We start from the raw sequence: 20,247 nt of genomic DNA, 5'->3' as shown, positions 1-20,247 counted from the left end.
GTTTGTGATTATACCCTGATGAAGACAGCTTGCCTATCGAAACGTTGGACATGACATTTTTTCATCTGAGCTCTTAGAGTGTGCGGCTCTCCTTTATTTTCAACCAGCTGCTAACCCACCTGATGTTCTCGGTGAGCGAGGTACCCCAAGCGTACACTGGGTTCTCCCCCGTTGAGCTCCTCTATGGCCGTAGGGCCCTGCGGACTGCTGGACCCAGTCAAGGAGGTCTGGAAGGAGCAACCGACCCCCCTTCGCAGCATGGTGGAACACATGGAGGAGATGAAGGAGAGGATGATACAACCGGAGGCCTAACCACAAGAGTTCCAACCGGGTGAGAAGATCTTGGCAACAATCTCTGCAGCACTCCACCAATCAGGCCTTTGTAGTAGGCCTGATTGGAAGCCACTCAGTAAAAGGCACATGACCGCCCGCTTGGAGTTTGCCAAAAGGCACCTAAAGAATCTCAGAACATGAGAAACAAGATTCTCTAGTCTGAGGAAACCAAGGATTGAACTCTTTGGCCTGAATGCCAAGCGTCACGTCTGGAGAAAACCTGGCACCATCCCTACGGTGAAGGGGATGTTTTTCAGTGGCAGGGACTGGGAGACTAGTTAGGATCGAGGCAAAGATGAATGGAGCAAGGTACAGAGCGATCCTTGATGAAAACATTATTATTCTACATTTTCCCCTCTCCCTTATTTCTATGTGTAATCCCTCTGGCTGTTCAGTTTGTGTTTTGCATGTTACTGTTTAATAAAATTGCACGCTGTCACCATGTGCCATGTGCTCAAGTTGAAGCCAAATTATCTTAGCCATTAGCCCAATGTTGATAGATGCATCCAGCTATATACTTATGTGGGTGAGTGTTTAATTATTATTTAATATGATAATAACATGTATTCAATATGATTGAATACATGTTATTAACACAGTGTGCTAATAACATATCTTGAGACTTCAGGAACTATCTTGACTGCTATGTTAAACAACTGCATTAATCGTTGCTTCGGTTATCAACAGCCTTGTTGTGGCTATTGTAGTCTTCACTGTAGAAAAACAGGGATCTCTAAAGTTGCCCCAGGTTGTAACGGTATTCGTCATCGGGAAGATGAGGAATCATCGGACCAAAGCGCAGCGCCGTAAGTGTTCATGCTTACCTTATTAAAACTGAACTCTAATAACAAAATAACAACGGGAATCACCGAAACAGTCCTGACAGGTGCAAAACACTAAACAAAAATTAACTTCCCATAAAAACCCTGTGGGAAAAAGCTACCTAAAGCCTGTTAGGGATGATGCGAATTTTCGCAGCTTTTTGTAAAAAATCGTCCTGCTACTCATGCCAGGAATATAGTATATGCATATGATAAGTATGTGTGTATAGAAAACACTCTGAAGTCTCTAAAACTGGTTAAATTGTGTCTGTGGCTATAACAGAACGTGTTTAGGAGTAAAAATCCCAGGGAAAACTGTTCACCAAAAACACAAAATAAATATTCATCCGCCAGTCAATGTATTGTCTAAGGCGATAGAAAATAAATGAGGTTCCCATTACAATGCCTACAGCTTCCACACGATGTCGCCAGTACTGGCATTTCATGGCTGGTTTATCCTTGGTGAGATGACGTATAGGCACTTCCTGTCTTGGGGCGCACCGGAGGATGTTATGAAAGTGGAAAAATGGACGATGATTTCAAGACTTGCTGCTATCGAATACAGATCGCCCCGTGATCAATTTGATCGATTATTAACGTTTATTAATACCTAAAGTTGGTTTACAAAAGTAGTTTGAAGTGATTTGTAAAAGTTTATAGGCAACTTTTGTAATTTTAAAAAGTGCGTCTTGTAAAGGTGAATTTTCCTGGATCAGACCGGCCTTCATAAAATGACATTTTGGGTATACAATGACGGATTTAATCGTGAAAAAGACCCAATTGTGATGTTTATGGGACTTATAGGAGTGCCAACAAAGAAGCTCGTCAAAGGTAATGAATGTTTTATATTTTATTTCTGCGTTTTGGGTAGCGCCGGCTACCGCTAAATCTTTTGTTTAGGTCTCGTTCAGGTATTTCGGGGGGTGCATGCTATCAGATAATAGCTTCTCATGCTTTCGCCGAAAAGCATTTTACAAAACTGACATGTTGGCTAGATTCACAACGAGTGTAGCTTTAATTGAGTACCTTGCATGTGTGTTTTAATGAAAGTTTGAGTTTTATCGAGTACTACAGGTGGCGCTCTGAAATTGCATGGATTTAGGTTCCTGCACAGGAACTAAATTCCGCATCATCCCTAAGAGGAAGTATGGTTCCCAATCAGAGACAACGATAGACAGCTGTCCCTGATTGAGAACCATATCCGGCCAAAACAAAGAAATACAAAAACATAGAAAAAGGAACAGAATGCCCACCCAAATCACACCCTGACCAAACCAAAATAGAGACATAAAAAGTCCTAAGGTCAGGGCGTGACACAGGTGAGGCAGGCAGCATGCAGACGCATTACCTAATCGGTCTGGAACCAATTGGCACGTTCGAGCGAATCACTTTTGTCAAGATGGTGACCATAGTTGGTCAACGTCTTTCAATGTGTGTTGAAATAGGTTATAAAAATTGTCCAACTACATGTCGACTGCATAAAAGTAATGTGATTAAAAGGTAATGTTTCTTATGAAGTCGCCTTCAAGTTGCTGCAGTTCTTCTTTGGGTTTGATTGGCGGATCGCAACCAACTTTTAGGTGTATACACCACCACCTGCACTGGTGTGAGGCCATTCACAGCGTACCTACATTAAATTCTTTGATACGGTATTAGTCAGGACGTGAGCTGGGTGGGCATTCTATGTTGTGTGTGTCTAGTTTGTCTGTTTCTGTGTTTGGCCTGATATGCTTCTCAATCAGATGCAGGTGTCTCTGATTGGGAACCATATTTAGGTAGCTTGTTTTGTGGGTGATTGTTTCCTGTCTTTGTACCAGATAGGACTGTTTTCACATTTGTTGTTTTGTAATTTGAAGTGTTCAATTGGGATTTATTATTAAAGAAGATGAACACTCACAACGCTGCGCTTTAGTCTTCTCTTTTTTTAAATTTGTTTTATTTTTACCTTTATTTAACTAGGCAAGTCAGTTAAGAACAAATTCTTATTTTCAATGACGGCCTAGAACGACAGATTTGTACCTTGTCAGCTCGGGGGTTTGAACTTGCAACCTTGCGGTTACTAGTCCAACGCTCTAACCACTAGGCTACCCTGCCGCCCCAGGAAGAAAGCTAACAACACTGTTTGACATCGCTAGAATTTCTGGATTTTCATCGTAAAATAAAAATAAACATTATTATGATAACATTCCACCCATGAATCCAAATAGGGAACTTATGGTCATTGACTGCAGGAAAGGGCTACAAAGCTAACTACTTTCATTAGCTATCAATATGCACTTGATTAAGTTGTCACTCTGATTTTGTTTGTTTTTGGATTCTCAAACAGCTGAAGATATGGAGCTCGAAGAAGCACACCTCACCATCCCCATCAACCCCAACAACTTCCCTACGAAACTGCCATGTGAATAACCCCAAAACTGCCATGTGAATAACCCCAAAACTGCCATGTGAATAACCCCAAAAATCAAACAATATGTTGGGGATCCCTGTGGTGTTAAAGCAGAGCTGCTGTCACCTCAGAAGCAAATGTTTGACACCATCGACTGCTTCAAAACGACCAACTTTACAAGTTTAAACCGCCAGCTGAATCTTTGTCGGTTCAGGAAGATGACCCATGGCCCCAGGGGCTCGGGAAAATAATGATTGCTCAATGGACAGGATACAACACCACTTCCAACCCCAACTTCAAACAAGATCCATCCAAACTGCTGGTGAATCTAAAGAGGCTGACGAGCAAAAACAAGGCGAAGATGGAAGCTGCCCAATAAGTGAACTGTCGGTCCCCCAAAAGTTTCCGGCGACTCATGGCCAATAGTGATGGTGGTGAGGAGGAGGTCAAAGTAGAGAAAAGAGCTTCACTCAAATTGTCAATCATGTCTGTAACCTGTATTTAAAATGAAACCAGTAACTACAGTAATTGAATTGCCAATAACTCAAAGAACAGTCTTATTTGTGCCATAACATGTGTTTCATAATTTCTCAGCCTTGCTATAATTCGATGTTTCCACAGGCTACATGTTTGTTTGACAGGTACACCGACCGTCTCCTTACCAACAGTACAACCAAAGCAGAATCCAGACCATGAAGGAGTATGATTGGACCCCCATCCCACCCCGTGGCTGTATCATGGGTCATGGGGATGTCCCCTCCCCTACGACCATCTACACAGACAAGGGAATCCCCATATCCGTCATCCACCGCTTCCCTTCAGACACTTCCTGCTCTGTGCAGCCCAGTCCAGCTACTGCACACATCCAGCAGGGTTCACAAAGCCTGGAAAACCCTAGGCCCAAGTTCAACACCTTCATCCCTCACCATGCTGGTTTTTATTCCCCTGGTAACTATAATAAACCGTGCCATGGAAGCACCCATTAACTACACACAGAAACACTGTGATTTCCTCATAAACTGCCGTAGAAGTTTAATTAACATACTTTTTGATTGTGTTTGTTTCAATGGACAGGTTCAATGTTCAATGGACTCAAACTGCCATAGTGTCCACCAGACAACTCCCTCATACTCTCATTACAGCTACTACCAGGTAGGTTGAAATCAAACTGCTAGGCCTACTCATACAGCAGCATGTCGGTGAATCTGCCCAGTTAGATCTAAAATTCATATGCATGGAAATATGGGGAGCATATAAGTCAAAATGTAATGCTTGAACATGAAATTGCGGGGCTTTTATGCATTGCTATGAAATTGATATGATTAATCCTGATTTCTAGCCAACCTGTCCTGTGGGGTTTTTGTATCATGGCAATCAAAACCAGGACTGGCAGAGCAGGGAAAACAAGGAGACCAAGAAGAGTGAAGTCAACTTGGACACAGTTTTCCAGATAGTGGACGAGCTGCACCACAGTTCTCCCAAAATACGCATGGTCAAACTGTAAACCCCAGAGCGCCAGCAGCCGGTCCAGGCCACCTCTATATCATCAGGGCCCCAGCCCACCACCAATATCAACAGCTCACCATCTCTTCCCAGATTGACTCCTCTGTCAAATCCAGCTTCCTGCCTGGCACAATACTGATGGATGCCAGCACAGTGACTCCACGAGGGTCCATCATTATAACAGTCCCGGTGAACATGCCTTCTCAAGGAATTGCCATCATGGTCGGTGGTCATGCAGCTGATCAGCCAGTCAAGAGGGAGGAGGAACCTTTGCCTGTTGACGCCTATCAGAAGGTTAGCTAGCCTAGCTTAGTAAAAACATGATACATGGAGGCTATTATTCATCAAGAAACAAACCAGTGTACCTAAGCTCATCGTATAGTTTAATAATTGGGGGTTTAAAGAATTTAGAATTGTGAATGTAAAGAGAAAGCAAAGATACTCAGTCCATATTCCTTGGTAATATTATTTTTTTTAAAACATGTATCGTATGGATGGTTATCAGGGATCCTGATGAACTCTGTTTTATAATAAGAGGTTGATCATGCTGCGATTTATCCCAGTGCCCTAAGGAAGCATCCAAGTACATCACCAAGGTGAAGGACGTAAAGGAGATCAAGGGGGTGGATGCAGAGGTCTGCAGTGTTCTACATGACGTTTCAGTGTTCTACATGACGTTTCAGTGTTCTACATGACAAGTTTCAGTGTTCTACATGACAAGTTTCAGCATCCTGGCAGAGGCATCTAGGTTTTTAGCTAAAATGTCCTGGTACTGGGTAAAGTTCACGATACCACCACCATATTTTACAGTAGGTATGGGGTTCTTTTCTGCAGATGCAACTTTCTTTCGATGGTGTGTGTGGCCAAAGAGCTTTATATCCATGTATTCAACAAATGTATATGCCTGGTGTTTGCTGAACGGCATTGGCACTTGGATTGCAACTACTGCTATGGTTAGATGAAAATGAAAGTAAAGCTCTTTGGCCACGCGCACCAGTGAAGAGTTTTGCGTCGAAAGAACAATGCATATGCAGAAAATACCTCATCTCTACTGTAAAATATGGTGGATGTTATGGGGCTATTTTGCTTCTACATGTCCTGGGGCCCTTGTTAAGATCAACGGCATCATGAGCTTTACCAAATACAAGGAGGAAATGTTTGCCAAAAACCTAGTTTCCTCTGCCGGAGTGGATCTTCCAGCAAGACAATAACCCCAATTACATAAATGGTTAATTGGCCACAAAATCAACAGTTTGCAGTGGCAGTCTCAGTCTTCAGAATTGAACCCAATTTGAAAATCTGTGGTTTGAACTGAAGAGGGCAGTCCATGAGCACAGACAAAGGATATCAAGGGCCTGGAAAGATTCTGTATTGAGTAATGGTTTAAGATCCCACTCAATGTGTTCTCCAATCTCATAAAACATTTTAGAAAAAGGCTGTGTCGTTATCCTCGCAAGGGGAGTTTTTTTTAAAGAAGTAATTTCTTGTTAAACAATCTCTTTCTCTGAGCAATTCTATTAAGTTTGAATTTTATACTTTTTTAAAAATTTTACATACACTATAGGATCCAATCATTTTGATAATCTTCCTGCGGCCATACATAACAAGACTTATTTGTCTTTTTTTTGTTTTTAGTTAAAGCACAAGTAACCTTAATTTTTATTCCTCATTTGTTTTAGTTTGACACCAAAAAGGGACATTTTTACATAATTTTGAAATGCAGAAAAGCAACAAATCTATTTTAACCTTGAGTCATAAAAAAAATATCTTATCATTATTATGATTCAAATGTGATATAATTAATTAGATGTTTGCATTTCATTTATTGCATCATGTAGTTCTTTATATGGGGCCCTCAAAGGTGGATTGTCTACATTCCAGAATCTTCGATCTAAACGAGGTCAAAAAGTGGCCTTTGGCTGTTACCAGGGTTGTCCGCTGGAGGCCGCCCGGTGTCGTCTTTAGTGTCACTGTGTAGCTCATGCTCCACCCTCCGTAACAGGCAGTCAGCAGGTAGACGGTCAATGAAAGCCCAGGGGAGGGAGACTACGAGAGGCAGGCTTCGGGACTTCGCTTAATGTACAGTGTCTTTTTCCAACTTTTCAATGTTTTTTTTATGAAGATCAATAACAGTGTTTTAACGACTTGCGTTCCTTCGATTCTACATTTTTCCTACATTTTCAGTATCTTCAGTAAATTACTGGAGTTTAGCGTATATATCTTTTTTCGGCAACCGCGGGAAGTATTTCGTTTCAGAATTGTTATACATTTCAGACGTGGTACTCGGGAAAAGACACAACTTTTTTGGAAGGTGGCAGGAAGCAAACTGGTTTTAGATGCGTAACAACTTTAAGCGGGCGATAGACATGTGAATGCGTCGGCTGCAGAAATGACACGTGATTTCTACTGCTAATTAATTAACTAGTTATAACATGCTATGTAAATAATTTCAACGGTTCCATTGGATTAGCTAGTTAAACATGTCAAAAGTCCGGAATGCTCCGTTGTCAACTTTATTGTGGCATTTTTGTCGAGATTTAGTCGCTACAGAGTTTATGAAAGTTACTATAGCATTTCCGTCGTTGTTAACTGTATTGTCGACTGTCATCTTGGAATCAGTCTTATCAACATCAATTTGACTTTGTTCATCTCGGTTTCTGAAGTTCAACAAACTTTGCCATTCGTTTGAAACCTATAGGTATACAGTGCGGTGGGGATAGCCTACATTCACACGTCCAGCGCAAAGAATAGTAGGGGGAATTGCTTTAGATACTTGTTGCATCTAGAGTCCGTCAGCGAGATTTTACCATTTTTTTCCTTGCTCTGGAAATGTGACATGGAATACCGGTAAATTGGATACATTTTTAAAACCAGACGTTACTGTAGCATGTTTATAGTGGGTTGGTCACATAATTAATTATCAACATTGTTGCTGCAAAAGGTTTTTTGAAATATTGCCAGTGGTGGAATATTACAAGAGCCGGTGTTTTGGAAGTGTCCGGACTGAACCGACTGACAACTTCAACCTGCACGTTGAAAATGAGAACTGGGCTACTGTTTATCTCCTGTAAGGACTGGAGCTCGTGTTGTATGTGAAGAGTGAAATCAATAACTTTTTCAACTGGAACAAACTTTTAAAGCGGGGTAAGAATTAACCAGAAATCCACAAGAAATGCATCCACAAAGACAACATGGCAGTCAGTGAGCCTTAAAACGTTGGATTTAACCCTGTTTTTCGAATAGTTTTCACGGGTTTGTACATTTTAGAACCCACAAAGAGGAGGACCGTTGCTGGGCCATATATTTATTGTCCTGAATCAACTCCGGTTGTTGCCAGCTTTGAAGTCCACGATGTGCGGCCGGAGCCCGCCGCTGCAGCCGATCCAATGACCGTTCCCCAGCGGCGATTGGCCGGGCTCTGGCCGTGGCTGCTCATAGCGGCCCTGCAGGTGGTGTTCGGCCAGACGGGCCTGGAGCTGGCGGCGGCCGTAGAAACGGAGCGCTCGGCCCCCAGGGCTGTCATCAAGGTGACACTGCTGAGACACGAGCCCACGGGGAAGCCCATCACTCTGGAAGGGCTGTTCGTCGGAGGGAGCGCCGGCTCTGCAGAGGGGAAGCTCATGCAGGTATGTGTCACGGTTATATGTTTCCAGGTCCACTTGATCATGTGCAATGCAAGTCAAGTGCATACTGGCTACATTTTCTTGGTTAGCTATCAATAACTCCGTGGCAATAAGTTTAGCAAAGAGTCGTTATTGTGTTAAAATATCCCATGCATCTTTAATCAATTATGTCACATGAATTCAGTCCATGGATACATCTTGTGATATAGGCTGGCCTGGTAGTCCATTGGACTGTGGAGTATTGTTTCAGATTTGTATGCATTGCTTGGTACAGTATGTCACATTGTGAAACATCATCCTCCAGAGGACCACTTTAGGCATCAGTCCTGTCCGATCTGATGGTTATGGCTTGTTTTGACAAGATTTGATTTGACTGTTCTTGCCACCCTGACTCTTCACCTTGGCAGATTCACCGTGGCAAACTCTGATGTTAACACTGTGCCATATCCTAAACCACAAAACCCCCATGGCAGTGTTACATTTCAGGCCAACTTTTTTGTCATCTTGTTGTTGATCTCAGTCACTATAATGTAATAGGTTATTGAGCTGCTAGTGATATAACCCTTCGTTGTCACTCTGTCTCATATGCATGCTGTCTGTGTCAACCATAGAATTAGGAATTAGAATTGAATAGGATACCTATATCAACATTCCTCATTAACAACAGTGTTGACATATATATTTATAGGGCTCTATTTGTTTTAATTTTATCTTATTCCCAGTTGTCTTCTTCCTGCCTGCCAATAAAATACTGGTTAGAGGTGAGAGTGCCAATATCTCCACCCAAACCTTTTATCAAGCTGATGGATTTGTAGAACCTAAATTATTAGGGACAGCCATGCCCAGAAGTTGCCAAAAAACTCCCTTTTTAATGTTTTTTTTTACTGAACAGTGTGATTAAATACCAAACAATGCATTCCATGCAAGTTCAACAGTTGAGATCAAAAGCTGCATTGTTAAAAAAAAAAAAGTTAGCTTGCTCGTGCCCCTACTGTAAACAATGCATAATTCAAATGCTAAACGCATAGGCTTACATGTGGGCTATACTATAAATGTTCCTATTCTGCAAGCCATGCCAGTTCCTGCGCTCTCTGTGGTGCATAGTTTGGATTCATGCATGGATTAAAGTTGTTGGGGAACTAATGCAAGGCTAAGTCAATTTATTTCCAGTCTGAGAAGAAAAGGGGACGACAGATATGAGATACATAGGGTCTTGTCTGTCCTCACTCACCAGGTGCATGAGGCATTTTGAATGGAGAACCAGATGCTGCAGATGGCCATAATTGATAAAGAATTAGCCTACACAGACTTTTCCACTGGGAATGTCCAATATTAGACATAGCGGTGAAAATGATGACAGTAGATTCATTTAATATAAAATATATACTCAGTACGTCTAAGTGTGTGTGCTTGCGTGTGTGTGATGTTGATTTTTTAGAGGTGTATTGCATAGCAGTGCTGCTGAAAAGATCAAAGGCATAAGTCAGCTTTCCGGGTCTTTGTTCATTTACATTGAGGCAATGAAGCCTTTCCTTTGCGCTGAGTGCTTCTTTGATATATCACCTTAGATATGAGTGATAACATTTGACCTGATTTTGAAGGAGTGGATTACAGTTTGAAAACAACACTGAGGTGTAGACCTAGGTCTGTCTGTCAGAAAGTGATTCCTAGATTACTGTTTTACTGAGGCTGCATCCCAAATGGCATCCTATTCACTATATAGTGCACCACTTTTGACCAGGGCCCATAGTTAAGTATACAGGGCCGATTCAGACTAAGGAAATGTATATCATTACGCCTTTCCTACTCTGCATCCCAAATGGCATCCTATTCACTATATAGTGCACAACTTTTGACCAGGGCCCATAGTTAAGTATACAGGGCCGATTCAGACTATGGAAATGTACATCATTACGCCTTTCCTACTCTGCATCCCAAATGGCATCCTATTCACTATATAGTGCACAACTTTTGACCAGGGCCCATAGTTAAGTATACAGGGCCGATTCAGACTATGGAAATGTACATCATTACGCCTTTCCTACGCAGGTGAGTAATGGGCTTTGCAGGCGTGGTTCCTTTGCTCGCGCTGAAAACATTTAATTCAACCAGGAAGAAAGGTAAACTAACGATGTAATGGAATGATGCAAAATGTTAGGAAACTAACTCTAGTCAGTGACAGTTATAAATGTATGTGGGTATAACTGATGGTGGCTACCGATAGTGGCCAATATTTAACACAATACAAATTCTAAAAAAATAAATACAGTGAAAGTCTGGGCATATAATTAAAACATTCTAGAAATCATAAATCAACTCGGTAGGTTTGGCGATATACTGCCATTTTCAGAAGCCTATAGATTGGGTCCCCAAATTTCATCCCAAATTATAAGACCAGGATTTCAAAAACTTCCCTGTGGAAAAGGTGATATGTTGATATGCTTCAGTTTGCTGCTATATGACTGGTTTCCAGTGATCATTAGTGTGTGTGTGTGTGTGTGTGTGTGTGTGTGTGTGTGTGTGTAAAAGGTCAAATAGATCTAAAACAATTGTCATTTATATTTACAATCCCCTTATCCAAATGGCTTCCTCATTTACTTCCTATCAATTTGTAAATTACAGTGCATGGCGAATGGTGTTATTTATAGGGGGAAAAAATAAATTAGATGTTGTTCCACTTAGAACCGACAGGTTGCTCGACCTTATTCATCGTTTCATCGCTCGTAAAGGTGGTAGAATCAGAATAAGGAGCATCTGTAGACACACGTCCACCACACCTTCATTTCTTTCATCTCGACACCCAACAAATAGCGGATGAATAGCATGCTATTCTCATGCTTAAGTTCAAGGTTAGAATACACTTAGAGAGAAAAGCGCATCAAAAGGGAATTAAGTTCCATTTACGCGAGCTTAACTCAGGTCGGAATTCCCCACATAGCGAATAAGGTGCTATTTAGGCTAGAGGTCGACCGGTTAATTGGAATGGCCGATTAATTAGGGCCGATTTCAAGTTTTCATAACAATCACTATTTTTGGGCATTGATTTGGCCGTTTTAATTATTATAATTTTTTTACACCTTTATTTAATCTATATTTAACTAGGCAAGTCAGTTAAGAACACATTCTTATTTTCAATGACGGCCTAGGAACGTTAACTGCCTTGTTCAGGGGCAGAACGACAGATTTTTACCTTGTCAGCTTGGGGATTCGTTTTTGCAACCTTCCGGTTACTAGTCCAACACTCTAACCACCTGCCTTACATTGCACTCCGCTCTAACCACCTGCCTTACATTGCACTCCACGAGGAGCCTGCGTGGCAGGCTGACTACCTGTTACGTGAGGGCAGCAAGAAGCCAAGGTCAGTTGATAGCTAGCATTAAACTTATCTTATAAAAAACAATCAATCTTAACATAATCACTAGTTAACTACACATGGTTGATATTACTAGTTTATCTAGCTTGTCCTGCGTTGCATATAATCGATGCAGTGCCTGTTAATTTCTCATCGAATCACAGCCTACTTCGACAAACGGGTGATGATTTAACAAGCGCATTTGCGAGAAAAAGCACTGTCGTTGCACCAATGTACCTAACCATAAACATCAATGCCTTTCTTTAAAATCAATACACAAGTATATATTTTTAAACCTGCATATTTAGTTAATATTGCCTGCTAACATGAATTTCTTATAACTAGGGAAATTGTGGAACGGTTCCGTATTTCATTGAAAGAATAAACGTTTTGTTTTCGAAATGATAGTTTCCGGATTTAACCATATTAATGAACAAAGGCTCGTATTTCTGTGTGTTATTATGTTATAATTAAGTCTATGATTTGATATAGCAGTCTGACTGAACGATGGTAGGCAGCAGCAGGCTTGTAAGCATTCATTCAAACAGCACTTTCGTGCGTTTGCCAGCAGCTATTGCGCTGTTTATGACTTCAAACCTACCAACTCCCGAGATTAGGCTGGTGTAACCGATGTGAAATGGCTAGCTAGTTAGCGGGGTGCACGCTAATAGCGTTTCAAACGTCACTCGCTCTGAGACTTGGAGTGGTTGTTCCCCTTGCTCTGCATGTGTAATGCTGCTTCAAGGGTAGCTGTTGTCGATGTGTTCCTGGTTCGAGCCCAGGTAGGAGCGAGGAGAGGGACAAAAGCTATACTGTTACACTGGCAATACTAAAGTGCCTATAAGAACATCCAATAGTCAAAGGTATATGAAATACAAATCGTATAGAGAGAAATAGTCTTATAATATCTATAATAACTACAACCTAAAACTTCTCACCTGGGAATATTGAACATTCATGTTAAAAGGAACCACCAGCTTTCATACCAGCTTTCATTCTCATGTTCTGAGCAAGGAACTTAAACGTTAGCTTTCTTACATGGCACATATTGCACTTTTACTTTCTTCTCCAACATTACTCCAACATTATTTAAACCAAATTGAACATGTTTCATTATTTATTTGAGGCTAAATTGATATTATTGATATATTAAGTTAAAATAAGTGTTCATTCAGTATTTTTGTAATTCTCATTATTACAAATTAAAAAATGGTCCGATTAATCGGTATTGGCTTTTTTTGGGTCCTCCAATAATCGGTATCGGTATCGGCATTTAAAAATCATAATCGCTCGAATTCTACCCCTTAGTTCAGCTTGTTTGGACTGGTGCGCACACTCTATCCGCACTCGCGGGCGCACAACACACCATGGTTCGCTCAAGGGCCGATTCAGTTCGTACTGCAATCAGATTTTAGCTGGCTAATGTTAGCATTGCTAGCTATTTTTGACGAACTTTGCTAGCTAATGACAACATTGCCATCTGTCTAAATAAAATTTGATGACATGATACTGCTGGCAAAGTTGTTTCCTACTAAATATATTACTTTAGCAATGTCATCGTATTTTCCAGGCACTATAGTGTAATTTAGACGAAACAGTACTTAGCCTCTGTCCAGAAAGACAAGGCTTATCACCACTTTAGGGCACCACTATGGTGCCGCCGATGGAGGGCGGCTTGAGAACGTTGATAACAATGGATGACGCGACCGAGTGATGGAGGTGCAAGCTACGAATAACTTTGGCAAATGCATTTCAATCTATCAGGCGTGATGCAGTTCCTCCAGAACCCTTCAGCAATGATTCTGTAAGTAAATAAATGCTGAAGTGCAACACTGGAGAGATGAGAGTTGCAGGCTCAAGGACATCAGAGTAGAGAGAGGGTGAGAGATCATATAAAGTTAATCTCATTTTAGTTCTGTGAGAGATACCGGCACGCTTCTCACACTTTGGTCTCAAACATACAGTTGAAGTCGAAAGTTTACATACACCTTAGCCAAATACATTTAAACTCAGGTTTTCACAATTCCTGAAATGTAATCCTAGTAATAATTCCCTGTTTTAGGTCAGTTAGGATCACCACTTCATTTTAAGAAAGTGAAATGTCATAATAATAGTAGAGAGATGATTTATTTCAGCTTTTATTTCTTTCATCACATTCCCAGTTGGTCAGAAGTTTACATGCACTCAATTAGTATTTGTTAGCATGGCCTTTAAATTGTTTAACTTGGGTCAAATGTTTCGGGTAGCCTTCCACAAGCTTCCCACAATAAGTTGGGTGAATTTTGGCCCATTCCTCCTGACAGAGTTGGTGTAACTGAGTCAGGTTTGTAGGCCTCCTTGCTCGCATATGCTTTTCCAGTTCTGCCCACAAATGTTCTATAGGATTGAGGTCAGGGCTTTGTGATGGCCACTCCAATACCTTGACTTTGTTGTCCTTAAGCCATTTTGCTACAACTTTGGAAGTATGCTTGAGGTCATTGTCCATTTGGAAGACCCATTTGTGACCAAGCTTTAACTTCCTGACTGATGTCTTGAGATGTTGCTTCAATATATCCACATCATTTTCTTTCTTCATGATGCCATCTATTTTGTGAAGTGCACCAGGCCCTCCTGCAGCAAAGCACCCCCACAACATGATGCTGCCACCCCCATGCTTCACGGTTGGGATGGTGTCTTTGGCTTTTCCTCCAAACATAATGATGGTCATTATGGCCAAACAGTTCTATTTTTGTTTCATCAGACCAGAGGACATTTCTCCAAAAAGTACGATCTTTGTCAATATAGGAATAATTTTACTGTGAATATAGATACTTTTGTACCTGTTTCCTCCAGCATCTTCACAAGGTCCTTTGCTGTTGTTCTGGGATTGATTTGCACTTTTTTCACCAAAGTACGTTCATCTCTAGGAGACAGAACACATATGCTTCCTGAGTAGTATGACAGCTGCTGGTGTTTATACTTGCATACTATTATTTGTACCCTTGAACGTGGTACCTTTGCGTTTGGAAATTTCTCCCAAGGAACCAGACTTGTGGAGGTCTACAATTTTGTTTCTGAGGTCGTGGCTGATTTCTTTTGATTTTCCCATGATGTCAAGCAAAGAGGCACGGAGTTTGAAGGTAGGCCTTGAAATACATCCACAGCTACACCTCCAATTGACTCAAATGATGTCAATTTGCCTATCAGAAGCTTCTAAAGCCATGACATAATTTTCTGGAATTTTCAGGAGCTGTTTAAAGTTTCAGTCAACTTAGTGTATGTAAACTTCTGACCTACTGTTAACAAGAAATTTGTGGAGTCATTGAAAAATGAGTTTTAATGACTCCAATCTAAGTGTATGTAAACTTCCGACTTCATCTGTAGGTTACAATGTTGCTCAAAACATAAGTCCACCTCAAATCACCTCTTAGAATATCAGACACATGCTGAAAATTACTTTTTCAAATAACTTTTTTGTTGTGGGGGAAGGATAATTAATGAAGAGGCAACACGAATGAACTTTGATCGCTTATTATAATGGTTTTATTTTAACAAGTCCTCAACTGGCAGCTTCATTAAATAGTACCCGCAAAACACCAGTATCAACGTCAATAGTGAAGAGGCTACTACGGGATGCTCGCCTTCTAGGCAGAGTTCCTCTGTCCAGTGTCTGTGTATTTTGCCCATCTTAATCTTTTATTTTTTGTGGCCAGTCTGAGATATGGCTTTTTCTTTGCAACTCTGCCTAGAAGGCCAGCATCCCGGAGTTGCCTCTTCACTGTTGACTTTGAGATTGGTGTTTTGCGGGTACTATTTTAGTGAAGCTGCCAGTTGAGGACTTGTGAGGCGCCTGTTTCCCCAAACTAGACACTCTAATGTACTTGTCTTGTTGCTCAGTTGTGCACCGGGGCCTCCCACTCCTCTTTCTATTCTGGTTAGAGCCAGTTTGCGCTGTTCTGTGAAGGGAGTAGTATACAGCGTTGTACAAGATCTTCAGTTTCTTGGCAGTGTCTCGCATGGATTAGCCTTAATTTCTTAGAACAATAATAGACTGACTAGTTCCAGAACAAAGCGTCTTGTTTCTGGCCATTATGAGCCTGTAATTGAACCCACAAATCCTGATGCTCCAGATACTCAACTAGTCTAAAGGACAGTTTTATTCCTTCTATAATCAGCACAACAGTTTCCAGCTGTGTTAACATAACTGCAAAAGGGTTTTCTAATGATCAATTAGCCTTTTAAATTGATAAACTTGGATTAGCTAACACAACGTGCCATTGGAACACAAGAGTGATGGTTGCTGATAATGGGCCTCTGTACACCTATTTAGATATTCCATAAAAAATCAGCCGTTTCGAGCTACAATAGTAATTTACAACATTAACAATGTCTACACTGTATTTCTGATCAATTTGATGATATTTTAATGGACCAAAAATGTGCTTTTCTTTCATAAACAAGGACATTTCTAAGTGACCCCCAATTTTTTAACGGTAGTGGATATTATTTGGATATTATTTTTGAAGGTGTATCTTATCGTTTTAACAAGATCGCAATATTATTTTTGCGCTAGTTTGCTGTACCTGAACCAAAACTCAAGTATTTTTCCTTTACAGCTTCTTAAATAGGGAGACAATTAGTTTATTCAGTTTTATTTACATGACTGAAGAACTCCTTTTCTCATGGCTCTCTCTTGTTCCCTCTGCAGCAGACATATGGTAAGCAATATGTTTGGAACCTTTGGTTCGCAATTAAATCACAGTATCGAATCATAATACTTATAGAATCGTGAGAATCACAATACATATCGTATCGAAGTATTGTGATAATATTATATTGAGATGTCCCTGGCAATTCCAAGCCCTAGTACGAAATGGCACCCTATACCCTATTTGGTGTACATCTTTTGACAATATAGGAAATAGGGTTCCGGTTCAGCCTCACCCTGTGCGATGATGTGTCTTTGTTGCAGTGCAGGGTAGTAGACCTGTTCAAACAGGCCTATATTGCCTCTGAGCGCTGCTTTATGTTCACCGCTTTATGTTCCTGTCTTCTTTCCAGGGAAAGAGGAGATTGGGGGGGGCAGGTTTAGAAAGGAAGAGGTTGTGTCTGTCCCTTTCTCTCTTTTTCACAAAAACGCCAACACACATTCCAGATTCCACAAAGTTCGTGACTTGTGTATTTGTTTTGTCTTAGACTGCTAAAAGCACTACCTATAGAGATATGAATTGTAATACCATTAAAGCTTGGATTCAATGAATAGGCTACACATATAACTGGTTTATCAAAGGTGTTTGTGTTTACATTGAAGTACTTCAGGGCTGAGTAGAGTGCAACAGCACTGAGTCTTCTAAGAGAGAAACACGGTCTTAGCTTTAGCCTAACTCACCTGTTCAGTATCCAGCAGCACTAGATAGATCTGTTTTTCTCTGTATCCTTCTCTTTTTTTGTCATCACTCAGGCGTGCCTGACTTGTAGCTCCTCAGGCTACTCTGAATTTGACTCTCTCAACCGTGGTGGAGCATGACAGCCAGTTTTCATAACCCACAGTAATTACACCTCTCTGGCCACGTTTGATCTTCTTAAGCATGTTGTTTCTCTGGGCCACAGGTTCTCGCTCTCTATTTGATCACAGAAGAAAAACAAGATCTGGCATGAGAAAAAATGAAGTTTTATTTGAGGAATTATCAAGCACCACAACCTTTGGGTTTTTTCCCATGGATATTTTTATTTTTACCTTTATTTATCTATGCAAGTCAGTTAAGAACAAATTCTTATTTTCAATGGCGGCCTAGGAACAGTGGGTTAACTGCCTTTTCAGGGGCAGAACGATAGATTTTTACCTTGTCAGCTTGGGGATTCGATCTTGCAACCTATTGGTTACTAGTCCAATGCTCTAGCCACTAGGCTACCTGCCGCCCCCACCTTAGCCCCTCATATTGAGTTTGTCCTGTATAGAATACAGTGTTTAGAATGTTATGATTTTCTGTTTGACAATACAGAGAAATCATTGTTGGTATTAAATGCCTGTCATATAATATTTGATCAATGTGAGCAGTGGGGGATGTGGGTGCTTTTCTTTTCCCTGATATACACTGAGTATACAGAACATTAGGAACACCTGCTTTTTACATGACAGACTGACCAGGTGAATCCAGGTGAAAGCTGTGTTCCCTTATTGATTTCACCTGTTAATTCCACTTCAATCAGTGTAGATGAAGGGGAGACGACCGGTTAAATAAGGATTTTTAAGGTCTTTAGACAATTAAGACATGGATTATGTATGTGTGAATAGGCAAGACAAAAGATTTAAGGCCTTTGAACAGGGTATGGTAGTGGGTGCCATACTCATCGGTTTGTGTCAAGAACTGCAATGCTACTGGGTTTTTCACGCTCAACAGTTTCCTGTGTGTGTCAAGAATGGTCCACCACCCAACGGACATCCAGCCAACTTGACGCAACTGTGGGAAGAATTGGAGTCAACATGGGCCAGCATCCCTGTCAAATGCTTTTGACACATTGTAGAGTCAATGCCCCAACGAATTGAGGCTGAAAAAAGGGGGTGCAACTCAATATTAGGAAGATGTTCCTAATGTTTTGTACACTCAGCTGAAATAGAATGTGCAAAGCCAACACTTGTTGGTAATAAACAAACACAGCCACATAAAGGACTCTCTAACATGCTGTTTGCTATTCTTATCTCTTTCATATCCCTCAGTGTATTCAGGTCAGGGGACTGTTGCCACATTCCCCCCTCAGAACTAATATCCAACGGTCTAATCTCTCTGGTAGGATGTCCTCAGGACACACACACAGCCTACATTGGCTGGCTGGCTTGGCTCAGGCCTGTACTGTATGTTTGGACGACTCGAGCGGTCAGGAATTTTGACTCCCTCTCTCTGCCTTTCCCGCTACAACGCCAGTCGAGTGGCTACGGAGAGCCAGCCTGTGGAGGAGAAGAAGAAGTGAAAAGGTTTCTGGGATAACTTTGAACTTGAAATGAAATCCAGCTGTCCTCTGGGCCCAGTGGAAAGGAGGAAGAGGAGGAGGTTACGCCTGCCGCACCTCCTTTTGAAGTTAATCCTCTGATGGGCTCTCTGTCCAATTAAAATAAGCTAAATGGTTTTAAAAGGGCTATTTTTTCCACTAAGTCCCTTTAGAATTATTCTTTACTCTCTCCTCTGTCTGTCGAGGGCTTTGTCCCAGTGAAAGGTCAGATTGACCTTTGTGAGGGCCCACAAAAACATCAGGTATAATTGGGGCAGGCAGGGCACTAGACAGTGCATACTTGTTAACTCTGCACCACTGTATGGCAAGCAGGCTTTTCATCCCTTCCTCCCTAGCCTGACGACCCCTGGGGAGGCCCTGTTTCTCAGCCACCTCTCTCCTCAGACCAGAGGAGTCCCAGTGTAGACCACTATCTCTCTCTGTGGCCAGCAGGCAGGCAGGCTCACCTAGCCCAGAGAGAGAGAGGCTTGGCCTGTCAGGTTGATAGTTAGTGGGCTGGGGATGAGAGGAGGAGGGGGAAGGGGGGCTGAGGGAGAAGAAGATCAAAGTGTGTGTTCAGTTAAAAAAACATGAGCTGGGATGATTAAAAAAGGATTCTGTTTACTCTGCACTTCCGATACACACCCAGCTCCCCTCCTTTCCCCGCCTCATGGATTTCCTGTCCGTATTTCCTCCCTCTCCTTTCCTATCTCCCTGGATGTGATAACAGCTCTCCAGGGCTCCTCATCTCCTCACTATGCTGCCCTGGTGGGATGAGCTGTTCTATCTGGGGGCTGGGCTGGCTGATTTCTTCTAGCTTTAGACTCACCGCCTCACTGACTGTCCTCTGGATGTGTGTGCAGTCACTGTGCACACCATAGCCATAGAATTACTTGCACAGACATCCATTAAATGATCTCAGGGGTTTTATCCATTGTAGTATTTCTATTTCTATGGTGTGCACAGCCTTTTGTTGTCATCTATCTAATGAGTAATGTTGACATTGTCATGATCGTCGTATGGAATGGACCAAGGTGCAGCGTGGTAAACGTACATTTTCCTTTATTTGCAAATGTCGCCAACAAAACAATAATAAAACAAAAACGAACGTGAAGCTCCGTAAGGCTACACATGCACAAACGAAGACAACGACCCACAACTACCAAAAGGGAAAAAGGCTGCCTAAGTATGATTCCAAATCAGAGACAACGATAGACAGCTGTCCCTGATTGAGAACCATACCCGGCCAAAACATAGAAA

At 41.5% G+C, this 20,247-nt stretch overlaps 1 protein-coding gene and 1 pseudogene across 1 annotated transcript in view; both read left to right on the top strand.

Moving 5' to 3' along the window:
* The first annotated feature begins 3,300 nt into the window (after positions 1-3,300).
* On the top strand, positions 3,301-6,474 carry LOC115104639 (heat shock factor protein 5-like; annotated as a pseudogene).
* Positions 6,475-7,072: 598 nt separating this feature from the next.
* The window catches only part of LOC115105388 (E3 ubiquitin-protein ligase RNF43), a 193,962-nt gene continuing 180,787 nt past the window's right edge, over positions 7,073-20,247 (top strand). Inside the window, 1 exon segment of the mRNA XM_029627371.2 lies at positions 7,073-8,672. Coding sequence (XP_029483231.2) covers positions 8,433-8,672 — 240 coding nt within the window. The 5' untranslated portion in view covers positions 7,073-8,432.

The sequence above is a fragment of the Oncorhynchus nerka genome, linkage group LG22, assembly GCF_034236695.1.
Source record: "Oncorhynchus nerka isolate Pitt River linkage group LG22, Oner_Uvic_2.0, whole genome shotgun sequence".
Lineage (NCBI taxonomy): Eukaryota > Metazoa > Chordata > Actinopteri > Salmoniformes > Salmonidae > Oncorhynchus > Oncorhynchus nerka.
The sequence above is the reverse complement of the archived record's forward strand: the minus strand, read 5'-3'. Positions and strand labels throughout refer to the sequence as shown.